Raw genomic sequence first — 12,842 nt, 5'->3', positions numbered from 1 at the left:
GTGTTGCAAACCCGGATGGTCTAATCTACCTATGGCCAGGCTGAACTGTTGCCCTGCAGGTGGTTGGACTTGGTGGATTGCTGAGGTCTCATTTTGCTATCTTGGGCCTGGTAGGTAAAGTTCCAGGCAAGCAAGATCTACCTCACCAGTCCCATATCCTATTCAGGACAGAAGTCTCTGGGAGCCAGGGGTAAGCAGGTCATCATAAATAAGGAAATCCCTAAGGGTCTAAAAGTTAAGTGGGCCAAGCAGCAGAGTGGTGGTCTCTGTGACTGAAACACTGAAGTAAGCCAAAGCCCACAGCAGAGACCTTAGGCCTCCTCCCCCTTGCTCTTGGTACTAGAGAAAAAAGGACCTATGGTTGTAGTCACCTGTTGGAAGCCTAGATTAAAAAACTTAAGATACAGGGCTCTCAAGGAGATTATAGAGAGTGACACATTTATGTGCTAGTATCAACCCATTCCATATTCTTGCTCCCAACCCCCCTCAATCCATGCTGCACCCAGGAACTCTCTGAGAGTAGGCAACTCTGAGATCAATTTGAAGGGGGTTGGGAGATGGGTGAAGAATAATTATTTTATTAGGGTCAGTGTTTATTTCTTCTGGGGAAAGGCAGGTTAAGTAGTATCAGAACATACAAACTATTGTGTCTCTAATGGGCAGCATAAGACACCACATGGGAGCCTTGTGGGCAGCAAGAAGCATGTATGTGCAGGAGACACCATGATGAAAGAAACAGTAAGGTCACTCCATCTACTTTGGGGGATGGATAAAGAATATGTATACCTCTGAGGAGACAGGACTGGAAGCATTAGGAAAGAACTGGGGGTGGGGGATTCCTAAGTGATATGGATTCTGGTTAGGTCCAAAAAGCAGCTTTTAAGCTCATGTGAGAGTACACAGGGCAGGTACTGGACTTACAGCTGCAAGGAAAAGGAGCAAGGTCAGGAATGGGCCTTCAAGTCTTGTGAAAGAGCTAAGTGACATGAAGGACAGTCCCACCCATGAAGACATTTGAAGCAGCCCTGGTTACAGGATCAAACTTGATTCTTGTGACCCACTCTTCCAGAAAAGACATGGAAGGCCACAGACAGACCATGGTAAGCCTGGCAATAGAACAGCAGGGCTGGCAGGCCAAGACTAGGCTGGTGTAAGCTGTCCCTGCCAGGCAAATTCCCTTTATTTTGCAATTGGGAAAACACACACACAAACACACACACAAAATGGCATGAGAGCTATGCCTGGAGGTGTCTTTTTACTTCTTTTATTGAACTCCATAAATATTTTCATAAGGCTTTGTGTCATTACAACATCATATTTTTGTTAAACATTTTTTTAACACACAACTTTGACACTTGTTTGACAGGGTCAAACAGTCAGATAGAAGAAATGAAATAATAAACTGGCAAGTGCAGAGCAGCAGGGGTAATCAAAATTACTGTTGCCCATCCATCCACCCCAGCCCACCCCAGCCCCAAAGCACTAAAAGATCACTGTTTGGCTTCACACTAGAATTGTTAGAACTCTCTTGTTGCTGTCCTTATAAATCCTTTAGAGATATACACATACAAGGGACGAGAGGGAGAGAGAGAAAGAGGAGGTGGATGTCTGGGTTAGGACCATCCCACAAGAGGGCCCATGGAATATATTAGCAAAGCCTTTTTGAGCAAATCCAGGCCTCATTGAGTTGAGGAAAGGGGATCTCTGGGCCATGCAGAAACAGAGATGTACAGAGTTCTTGGGGATAGCATTGCTGTGGGAACACAGAATAGGCTTGGATCCGGAGCCCAGGTAATGGGGTTCCCCTTGGGGCTGTTGGCCACCGGTCTGCTTTTCTGCCATAGACTGGGGGAATATTCCAAGCAATGGTGAACAGATTTCTTGTTGTTTTCATAAGTTATTGGCATCTGATGAGGCCAGTGGGTTGGGTGGATGAGAGGTGGGTGGAAAGAGGTGACAATCCCTGATCCTGGAGCTCTGGGCACAGCCCCAGGGGAGCAGGAAGTGGGAGTGTGACTGAGCTTGGCCAAGAGAAGTTGTAGGTCCAGGGACCTGTCCATGCATCCCCTCTTGGTGTGCCCCCAGGCCCTGGAGAAACAAGTCAAGGCCAAGCCTATTGGGAAGGAATTGAAAGTAGGAAAATAGAGCACAGCCAGACATTCTGTTTGCCAGGGAAGCCATTTTAGCTTAGGCACTGGGTACCAGGTTCCTTGTCAAGTGGGCTTAAGTAGCTGGTTCAGGTGCTGAGCAGTTGTGGCCAGTCCCGAGCCCTGGCCCTCTGCCCAGCTCACACTTATCCTTGGCTAACTCCTCAAGTTTCATTTGGGTGTGGTAGAATGGGAGCTTAAACAGCTTGTAATTTGATTCCCATAGAAGAAAAATTCCCAGGCTGGGCAGGGCCTAGTCTGGATCAGGAGGCATAAGAGCACAATCAAGCCAGCTATGCTGTGTCCCATGCAGCCATGGCTCCTGCTCATTAAGCTGAGATCCTTTCATGATGAAGTCTTCTCCCACAGGGTCCAGGATAGACTCACAATCTCCAGATTCCTCACTAGAATGGCTCTCTATAGTAGGGCCCATCCTTACTCCTTTGTACTCCATTCTCCTTGCTGTTCAAGGTCTATCTACCTGAGGGGCTATGTGGAGAGGAGGAATAGGGAGTACCCATAGGGAGTCTGTCTCTTTGTGTGGAAATTTAGTTTTTCCTAAGTGTAAAGCCTACCAAAAATGAGCCTGAGGGTAGCATGTCTGTCTCAAATCCTTTCTCCACAGGGAAAAGTCCCCTAGGCTCCTCGCTTGCTTACTTCAAATGTTGTGGGATGGGAGAATGTTGGAAACAGGGCAGTCTTTGAGTGCCAGAAGTGCTTTAACTATGCTCATACCAGCAACCCTCCTGTGCAGGGGAGAGCAGGAGAAAGAAGGAAGACAGGAAGAGGGGAAGGAAGGAGCCATGGAAGATTATCCATGCAATCGGCTAACAATGGGGGAAGTTTCACATAAGTTAGGAACTATAAGTACATATCTTGGGCTGAGGTTATCTCTTTCCGTGTCCATCTTTGTTCTTTCCTATAAGAGGTTACTATCAGCATTTGATTCTGTCCAGGTCAATAATTTGAATACAGTTGATGATCTTGGTCAGGTGGGCTCTGTCTTGACCTCTCACAGACTCCAGCAATGCTGCCTAAACAATCTGCCAATGGGAAGCAGGTACAACCAGGCCCCCGGTTGCAGTGGGGAGTCCTACTCTAAACCTACTTGGTACTGGAGGCAGTTGAATCCCTCCTCCAGGAGGCAGAGTCTCAGCCTCTTTACTTCTAGTTCAGATTTTTTAGGTTAGGGGAGGGACAAGCCTAGAAGAAATACCATAACCAAAGTGGCATGAAGAAGAGAAAAACTGACCCAAACTAAACCCCAGATACAAAACTGGCATGACCCAGCAGTGCTGCAACATGGGAAACCCCAGTGCTAGCAGAAGAAATAGCCCAAATGCAGAATGCTCCCTGAACAGAAGTCCTCTCCAGCATCATTACTCTGACATTCTCTTGTTTCTGCTTAGTTTTGATCCCTCTACAACACCTAAAACACAGTGAAAGCAATAGAAATATTGAGCACTTATGTCACAGGGCACAACAGAGCATGTCCAGACTGGCATGACTGAGGACAGAAGATGCAGGGAAAAGGCTATTTGGGGCAACTGCAGGGCTGCAGGAATATTCGCAGATGATCAGTTGAGGGAGTGGAGGAAGGGGATCCTCCCTTTACCCAGTGAAAAAGAAAAGGAAAAAAAGAAATTCAAAACTCCCAAACTCCACCACATCAAATTAAATTCAAAAGTCATCAGCATCAGTATCATCAGGAAACTAAAAAACAATACAAACACATCTATGTTAATAATGACAAGTCAATGAATCACTCACAGGAGAGCAAAAAGATTATCTCAACAAGAAAAGGAACAAATAGAAATGTCATTTTCTGAAAGTAAAGGGGAGGGGGACAGAGTAAGAATGGAAAACTTTTTAAGAAGGGATCATGTGTTTGGAATTCATTGGTACTTCTTCCTACCAACTACAGATTTTACTTCCCCAAAACAACAGAAAACATTTTTGGTCCTTCTGCATGTGTGTGTGTGTGTGTGTGTGTGTGTACACTCAAGGTCCTGTGTGCATGTGTGTGTGTATGCGTGTGTGTGTATATGTATGTGTGTATATATATATATATGTATATATATATATATATATATATATATATATATAAATTTCAACAGTGCTTCTCCGAAAAAAGGTCCATCTATAAATATAATTTTATTTACTTTATTTTTAAAATTATCTGCCTCCCTGTTGGTATTATTTTTTGAAGGGGGTTAACCTGCTGAAGTTTTGCCAGAATGGTGACTGGCTGCGCTTGGGTTCGGTGAACTCAAAGACCTGCGACTGAGCGATGCCATCAGGGACCAGGTACTGGCCCTGGTTTAACGGGTCCTGCGGTGGTGGGTAGGAAGGAGGAACTGAGCGAGCAGAGGTGACACCTAGAGTAGACGGGAGATCAAAGGGAAATGGTATAAATTAGGTAGCAAAGGGCTTCTCAAAGCACCTAGTGCCCACTTTTAATCCTTATCTCTATTCAGAACAGAATAGGCTGAGGCACACAGCATATGATTCAGAATGCAAGGATGATCTCTCTGCTGCTCCCAAATACCTTTCTCATCTGCTGGTCAGTGTCTGAAATTTCAACATTATAGCTTCTCTGTTTGCCTTTGTTTGATGACTTGATCCCATTACCCTGGAAGTAGTATCATATAACATATTAAGACATTCACACTTCAGTGGGAAGGAACCACTTCTTTTCTAAAATCCAGTATTTTGTTGTTTTGTTTTTGTTCTTGTTATTGTTTTTCAGGTTTATTGAGATGTAACTGACATACAATGTTGTGTAAGTTTAAGGTATGCAATGTGATGATTCATTATACATATATATTGTGAAATAATTACCACAATAAGTTTAGTTAGCACATCCATCACCTCACACAATTACCTTAAGTATACAATATAGTATTGTTAACATATTAACCATACTGTACATTATATCTCCAAAATGATTTCATCATATAACTAGAAGTTTGTGCCCTTTGACCAACATAGCCCCACTTTCCCCAACCCCAACCCCTGGCAACCTACTTTCTCTTTCTATAATTTTGCCTTTTTCAGATTGCATATATAAGTGATGTATTGTATTTGTATTTTTCTGTCTGACATTTCACACAGCATAACTCCCTAAAGACTATACATATTTCCATAAATGGCAGGATTTCCTTCTTTTTATAGTTGAATAGTATTCCACAGTGTGTATATGTGTGTGTGTGTGTGTGTGTGTGTGTCTTTATTGGGTGTATGGTTTATAAAAAGGTTCTCCCATTGTATAGGTAGCCTTTTCATTTTGTTGATTGTCTTTTGCTGTGCAGAAGCTTTCTAGTTTGATGTAGTCCCACTTGCTTATTTTTGTTTCTCTGGCTTTGCTTTAGGTGTCATATTCAAAAACTCATTGCCAAGATCAATGTTGAGGAGTATTTTCCCTGCTTTCTTCTAGGAGTTTTATAGATGTGGGTCTTACACTTAAGTCTTTAATCCATTTTGAGTTAATTTTTGTGAGTGGTGTAATATAGGGGTCCAATACAGTCCTTTGCATGTAAACAACCAATTTTCCCAGTACCATTAATAAAAGAGACTATCCTTCCCCCACTGAATATTCTTGGCCTCCTGCCAAATATTAGTTGACCATAAGTGTGGGTTTATAATTGGGCTTTTGATTCTGTTCCATTGATCTATATGCTGTTTTTTATGCTAGTACCATAATTTTTTGATTATTATAGCTTTGTAATATAGTTTGAAGTTGGGATGCATGATTGCCCCAGCTTTGTTCTTCTTTAACAGAATTGCTTTGGTTAATTGGGGTCTTTTGTGGTTCCATATGAATTTTAGGAGTGTTTTCTCTCCTTCTATGAAAAATGCCATGGAATTTGAGATAAGGATTACAGCAAGTATACAGATGGCTTTGTATAGTAAGGACATTTTCACAATATTAATTCTTATCATCCATAAATATGGGATATCTTTCCATTTATTTGTGTCTTCTTCAATTTCTTTCATAAATGTCTACTAGATTTCAATGTGCAGATCTTTAACCTTCTTGGTTAAGCCTACTCCTAAGTATTTTACTATTTTGTGCTATTGCAAAGGGGATTGTGTCCTTAATTTCTCTTTTGGGTGTTTGTTGTTAGTGAAACACAACTGATTTCTGTACACTGATTTTGTATCCTGAAACATTACTGAATTCCTTTATTATTCTAATATTATTATTTCTTGGGATAGTCTTTAGAGTTTTCTATGTATGAAATCATATCATCTGTAAACAGAGACAATTTGACTTCTCCCTTTCTGACTTTAATTGCCTTTTATTGTCTGACTGCTCTGGCTAGGACTTCAAGAGCTACGCTGAATAGGAGTGGTGAGGTTTGGAATCCTTGTCTTATTCCTGAAATTAGAGGAAAAGCTTTCAAACTTTCACCTCTGAATATTGTTATTAGTGGTGAGCTTGTCATAAAAGGCATTGATTATATTGAGATATGTTCTTTGTATACCCAATTTATTGAGAAATTTTATCATGAAAGATGTTGAATTTTGTAAAATGCTTTTTCTGCATCTATTGAGGTGATCATGTGATTTTTATCTTTCATTCTATAAATGTGGTGTGTCACATTTATTGATTTGCATATGTAGACAATGCTTGCATCCTAGAGATGAATCCCACTTGATGATGATGCATGATCCTTTTATGTGCTGTTGAATTTGGTTCACTAGTATTTTGTTGAGAATTTTTACAACTGTATTCATCAAGGATATCTAGTAGTATCTTTATCCAGCTTTGGTATTCGGGTAATGCTAGCCTCATAAAATGAGTGTGAGAGTGTTCCTTTTAGGTTTTTGACTAGTTTGAGAAGGACTGGTGTTAATTCTTTTTTAAATGTTTCATGGAATTCACCAGTGAAACCATCTATCTGTTCCTGGGCTTTTCTTTGTTGAGAGGTTTGACTACTGATTCAACCATCTCACTTGTTATTTGTCTGCTCAGATTTTGTATTTTTCCCTAATTTGAGACATGATAGACATATTACATTGTATAAGATTAAGGTGTACAACATAATGATTTGATATATGTATATACCGAAAAAAGATAAGCACATTAAGGTCACTTAACATCCATCACTTCACATAGTTACACGTTTTTTCTTTTGATGAGAACTTTTACGATCTACTCTCTTAGCAACTTTCAAATATACAATACAGTTTTCCTAACTTTAGTCTTCATGCTGTACATTACTTCCTCAACCTCCTTTATTTTATAACTGAAAGTTTGTACCTTTTGGCCACATTCACATATTTCCCCTACCCAACAACACCCCTTGCATGTGGCAAACATCAATCTCTTCTCTGTTTCTACAAGTTCAGTTTTATTAGATTCCCCATATAAGTGAGATCATACAGTATTTGTCTTTCTTTGTCTGAATTATTTCATTTAGCATAACGCCTTCCAGGTTAGTAGTCCATGATGTGGAAAAGACAAGATTTCCCTCTTTCTACAGCTGAATAATATTCCATTGTGTGTGTGTGTGTGTTTGTATATATTTATTTTATCAATTTATCTGTCAAAGGACACTTAGGTTGTTTCTATGCCTTGGCTATTATGAATAATGCAGTAACAAATATGGGGTGCAGATATCTCTTCAAGATAGTTATTTCTTTTCTTTAGATATATACCCAGAACTGAAATTGAATTATATGGTAGCTCTATTTTTAATTATTTTATGAACCTCCATACTGTTTTCCATAGCAGCTGTACCAACTTACATTCCCACCAACAGTATAAAAGGGTCTCTTTTCTCTACATCCTTCCCAGCACTTGCCAGCACTTGTCTTTTGATAACAGCCTTTCTGAAAGATGTGAGGTAATATCTCATTGTGGTTTTGATTTGCATTTCCTGATGATTAATGATGCTGAGGTAATTTTCGTGTACCTGTTGGCTGTTGGAATATTTTCTTTGGAAAATATCTACTTAGGTCTTTTGCTTATTTTTTTTTTTTACATCTTTATTGGAGTATACTTGCTTTACAATGGTGTGTTACTTTCTGCTTTATAACAAAGTGAATCAGTTATACATATACATATGTTCCCATAACTCTTCCCTCTTGTGTCTCCCTCCCTCCCATGCTCCCTATCCCACCCCTCTAGGTGGTCACAAAGCACCAAGCTGATCTTCCTGTGCTATGCAGCTGCTTCCCACTAGCTACCTATTTTACGTTTGGTAGTGTATATATGTCCATGCCACTCTCTCACTTTGTCACAGCTTACCCTTCCCCCACCCCATATCCTCAAGTCCATTCTCTAGTAGGTCTGTGTCTTTATTCCTGTCTTACCCCTAGGTTCTTCATGACATTTTTTTCTTAAATTCCATATATATGTGTTAGCGTACAGTATTTGTCTTTCTCTTTCTGACTTAATTCACTTTTATTGGAATATAGTTGATTTACAATACTGTGTTAGTTTCTGCTCTATAGCAAAGTGAATCAGTTAAACATATACATATATCTGCTCTTTTTTAGATTCTTTTCCCATAAAGGTCATTACAGAGTATTGAGCAGGGTTCCCTGTACTATACAGTAGGTTCTTATTAGTTATTTATTTTATATATAGTAGTGTGTATATGTCAATCCCAATCTCCTAATTTATCCCTCTCTCCCTTTCCACTTTGGTAACCATACATTTGTTTTCTATATCTGTGACTCTATTTTTGTTTTGTAAATAAGTTCATTTGTACCATTTTTTAGATTACACATATAAGCAATACCATATGATATATGACTTACTCTGACTCACTTCACTAAGTATGACAATCACTAGGTCCATCCATGTAGCTGCAAATAGCATTATTTTGTTCTTTTTTATGGCTCAGTAATATCCCATTTTATATATGTACCACATCTTCTTTATCCATTCATCCATTGATGAACATTTAGGTTCCTTCCATGTCCTGGTTATTGTAAATAGCACTGCGATGAACATTGGGGTGAATGTTTCTTTCTTTTTTTTTTTAACATCTTTATTGGAGTATAATTGCTTTACAATGGTGTGTTAGTTTCGGCTTTATAACAAAGTGAATCAGCTATACGTAAACATATATCTCCATATCTCCTCCCTCTTGCATCTCCCCCCCACCTCCCTACTAACAAATGTAAAATAGATAGCTAGTGGGAAGCAGCCGAATAGCACAGGGAGATCAGCTCGGTGCTTTATGTATCTTTTTGATTTATGGTTTTCTCTGGATATATACCTAGGAGAGGGATTGCAGGATCATATGGTAGCTCTATTTTTAGTTTTTTAAAGAACCTCCATACTGTTCTCCACAGTGGCTATATCAATTTACATTCCCACCAACAGTGTGGGAGGGTTCCCTTTACTCCACACCCTCTCCAGCATTTGTTTGCAGGCTGTATGATGATAGCCATTCTGACCGGTTTGTGGTGATACCTCATTGTAGTTTTGATTTGCATTTCTCTAATAATTAGCAATGTTGAGCATCTTTTCATGTGATTTTGGCCATCTATGTCTTCTTTGGAGGAATGTCTATTAGATCTTCTGCCCACTTTTTGATTGGGTTGTTTGTTTATTTTTTTTTGATAGTGAGCTGCATGAGCTTTTTGTATACTTGGAGATTAATCCCTTGTCAGTTGCTTCGTTTGCAAATATTTTCTCCCATTCTGCAGGTTGTCTTTTTTTTTTATGGTTTCCCTTGCTGTGCAAAAGCTTTTAAGTTTAATTAGGTCCCATTTGTTTATTTTTGTTTTTATTTTCAGTACTCTAGGAAGTGGATCCAAAAAGATATTGCTGCAACTTATGTCAAAGAATGTTGTGCCTATGTTTTCCTCAAAGAGTTTTATAGTATCTGGTCTTACATTTAGGTCATTAATCCATTTTGAGTTTATTTTTGTCTGTGGTGTTAGAGAATGTTCTAGTTTCATTCTTGTACATGTAGCTGTCCAGTTTTCCCAGCACCATTCATTGAAGAGACTGTCTTTTGTCCACTGTATTTCCTTGCCTCCTTTGTCGTAGATTAATTGACCATAGGTGCATGGGTTTATTTCTGGGCTTTCTATTCTGTTCCACTGATCTATATTTCTGTTTTTGTGCCACTACCATATATTTTTGGAAATGATTTTTTAAATTTTTGTTTTATATTGAAGTTGTTTAACAATTTTGTGTTAGTTTCAGGTGTACAGCAGAGTAATTCAGTTATACACACAGATGTATCTATTCTTTTGCAGATTCATTTCCCATTTAGGTTATTACAGAGTATTGATCAGATTTCCCTGAGCTATACAGTAGGTCTTTTTGATAACTGTAGCTTTGTAGTATAGTCTGAAGTCAGGGAGCCTGATACCTCCAGCTCCATTTTTCTTTCTCAGGATTACTTTGGCTATACAGAGTGTTTTGTTTCCATATAAATTTTAAAAAAATTGTTCTAGTTCTGTGTAAAATGCTATTGGTAATTTAATAGGGATTGCATTGAATCTGTAGATTGCCTTGGGTAGTGTAGTCATTTTGACAGTATTGATTCTTCCAAACCAAGGACATGGTATATCTTTCCATTTGTGGCACCTTCAATTTCTTTCATCAGAGTCTTATAGTTTTCAGAGTACAGGTCTTTTGCCTCGTTAGGTAGGTTTATTCCTAGGTATTTTACTCTTTTTGATGTAATGGTAAATGGGATTGTTTCCTTATATACTTTCTGATTTTTGCTGATAGTGTACACAAATACAAGTGCTTTCTGAGTGTTAATTTTGCATCCTGCAACTTTACCAAATTCATTGATACGCTCTAGTAGTTTGCTGGTAACATCTTCAGGATCATCAATGTATAGTACCATGTCATCTGCAAACAGTGACAATTTTACTTCTTTTCCAGTTTGGATCCCGCTCATTTCTTTTTCTTCTCTGGTTGCTGTGGCTAGGACTCCCAGAACTTGAATAAAAGTGGCGAGAGGGGACATCCTTTTATTCTTCCTGATCTTAGAGGAAATGCTTTCAGCTTTTACCATTGAGTGTGATGTTAGCTGTGGGTTTGTTGTATATGGCCTTTATTATGTTGAGGTAGGTTCCATCTATGCCCATTTTCTGGACAGCTTTTATCATAAATGGGTGTTAGTCCTTCTCAAACTCTTCCAAACAATATCAGAGGAAGGAACACTCCCAGACTCATTCTACGAGGCCACCATCACCTTGATACCAAAACCAGGCAAGGATGTCACAAAGAAAGAAAACTACAGGCCAATATCACTGATCAACATAGATGCAAAAATCCTCAACAAAATACTAGCAAACAGAATCCAACAGCACATTAAAAGGATCATACACCATGATCAAGTAGGGTTTATTCCAGGAATGCAAGGATTCTTCAATATACGCAAATCAATCAATGTGATACACCATATTAACAAGTTGAAGGAGAAAAACGATATGATCATCTCAATAGATGCAGAGAAAGCTTTTGACAAAATTCAACACCCATTTATGATAAAAACCCTGCAGAAAGTAGGCATAGAGGGAACTTTCCTCAACATAATAAAGGCCATATATGACAAACCCACAGCCAACATTGTCCTCAATGGTGAAAAACTGAAACCATTTCCACTAAGATCAGGAACAAGACAAGGCTGCCCACTCTCACCACTCTTATTCAACATAGTTTTGGAAGTTTTAGCCACAGCAATCAGAGAAGAAAAGGAAATAAAAGGAATCCAAATTGGAAAAGGAAAAGTAAAGCTGTCACTGTTTTCAGATGACATGATACTATACATAGAGAATCCTAAAGATGCTACCGAAAAACTACTAGAGCTAATCAATGAACTTGGTAAAGTAGCAGGATACAAAATTAATGTACAGAAATCTCTGGCATTCCTGTACGCTAATGATGAAAAATCTGAAAATGAAATCAAAAAAACACTCCCATTTACCATTGCAACAAAAAGAATAAAATATCTAGGAATAAACCTACCTAAGGAGACAAAAGACCTGTATGCAGAAAATTATAAGACACTGATGAAAGAAATTAAAGATGATACAAATAGATGGAGAGATATACCATGCTCCTGGATTGGAAGAATCAATATTGTGAAAATGACTCTACTACCCAAAGCAATCTACAGATTCAAAGCAATCCCTATCAAACTACCACTGGCATTTTTCACAGAACTAGAACAAAAAATTTCAAAATTTGTTTGGAAAAACAAAAGACCCCGAATAGCCAAAGCAATCTTGAGAACAAAAAACGGAGCTGGAGGAATCAGGCTCCCTGACTTCAGACTATACTACAAAGCTACAGTAATTAAGACAGTGTGGTACTGGCATAAAAACAGAAAGATAGATCAGTGGATCAGGATAGAAAGCCCAGAGATAAACCCACGCACATATGGCCAACTCATCTTTGATAAAGGAGGCAGGAATGTACAGTGGAGAAAGGACAGCCTCTTCAATAAGTGGTGCTGGGAAAACTGGACAGGGACATGTAAAAGTTTGAGATTAGATCATTCCCTAACACCATACACAAAAACAAGCTCAAAATGGATTAAAGACTTAAATGTAAGGCCAGAAACTATCAAACTCTTAGAGGAAAACATAGGTAGAACACTCTATGACATAAATCACAGCAAGATCCTTTTGGACCCACCGCCTAGAGAAATGGAAATAAAAACAAAGATAAACACATGGGACCTAATGAAACTTCAAAGCTTTTCC

General features: G+C 38.9%; 1 protein-coding gene across 8 annotated transcripts in view; it reads right to left on the bottom strand.

The window, feature by feature from the left end:
* Positions 1–4,296: 4,296 nt before the first annotated feature.
* Positions 4,297–12,842, bottom strand: part of ARHGEF9 (Cdc42 guanine nucleotide exchange factor 9) — a 207,306-nt gene continuing 198,760 nt past the window's right edge. For all 8 annotated transcript variants that reach the window (XM_060087328.1, XM_060087326.1, XM_060087325.1 and 5 more), the window contains one exon: positions 4,297–4,525. In XM_060087328.1, coding sequence (XP_059943311.1) covers positions 4,344–4,525 — 182 coding nt within the window. In that variant the 3' untranslated portion in view covers positions 4,297–4,343. The remainder of the gene's footprint in view (positions 4,526–12,842) is intronic.

The sequence above is a fragment of the Mesoplodon densirostris genome, chromosome X (genome assembly GCF_025265405.1).
Source record: "Mesoplodon densirostris isolate mMesDen1 chromosome X, mMesDen1 primary haplotype, whole genome shotgun sequence".
In the NCBI taxonomy this organism is placed as follows: domain Eukaryota; kingdom Metazoa; phylum Chordata; class Mammalia; order Artiodactyla; family Ziphiidae; genus Mesoplodon; species Mesoplodon densirostris.
The sequence above is the reverse complement of the archived record's forward strand: the minus strand, read 5'-3'. Positions and strand labels throughout refer to the sequence as shown.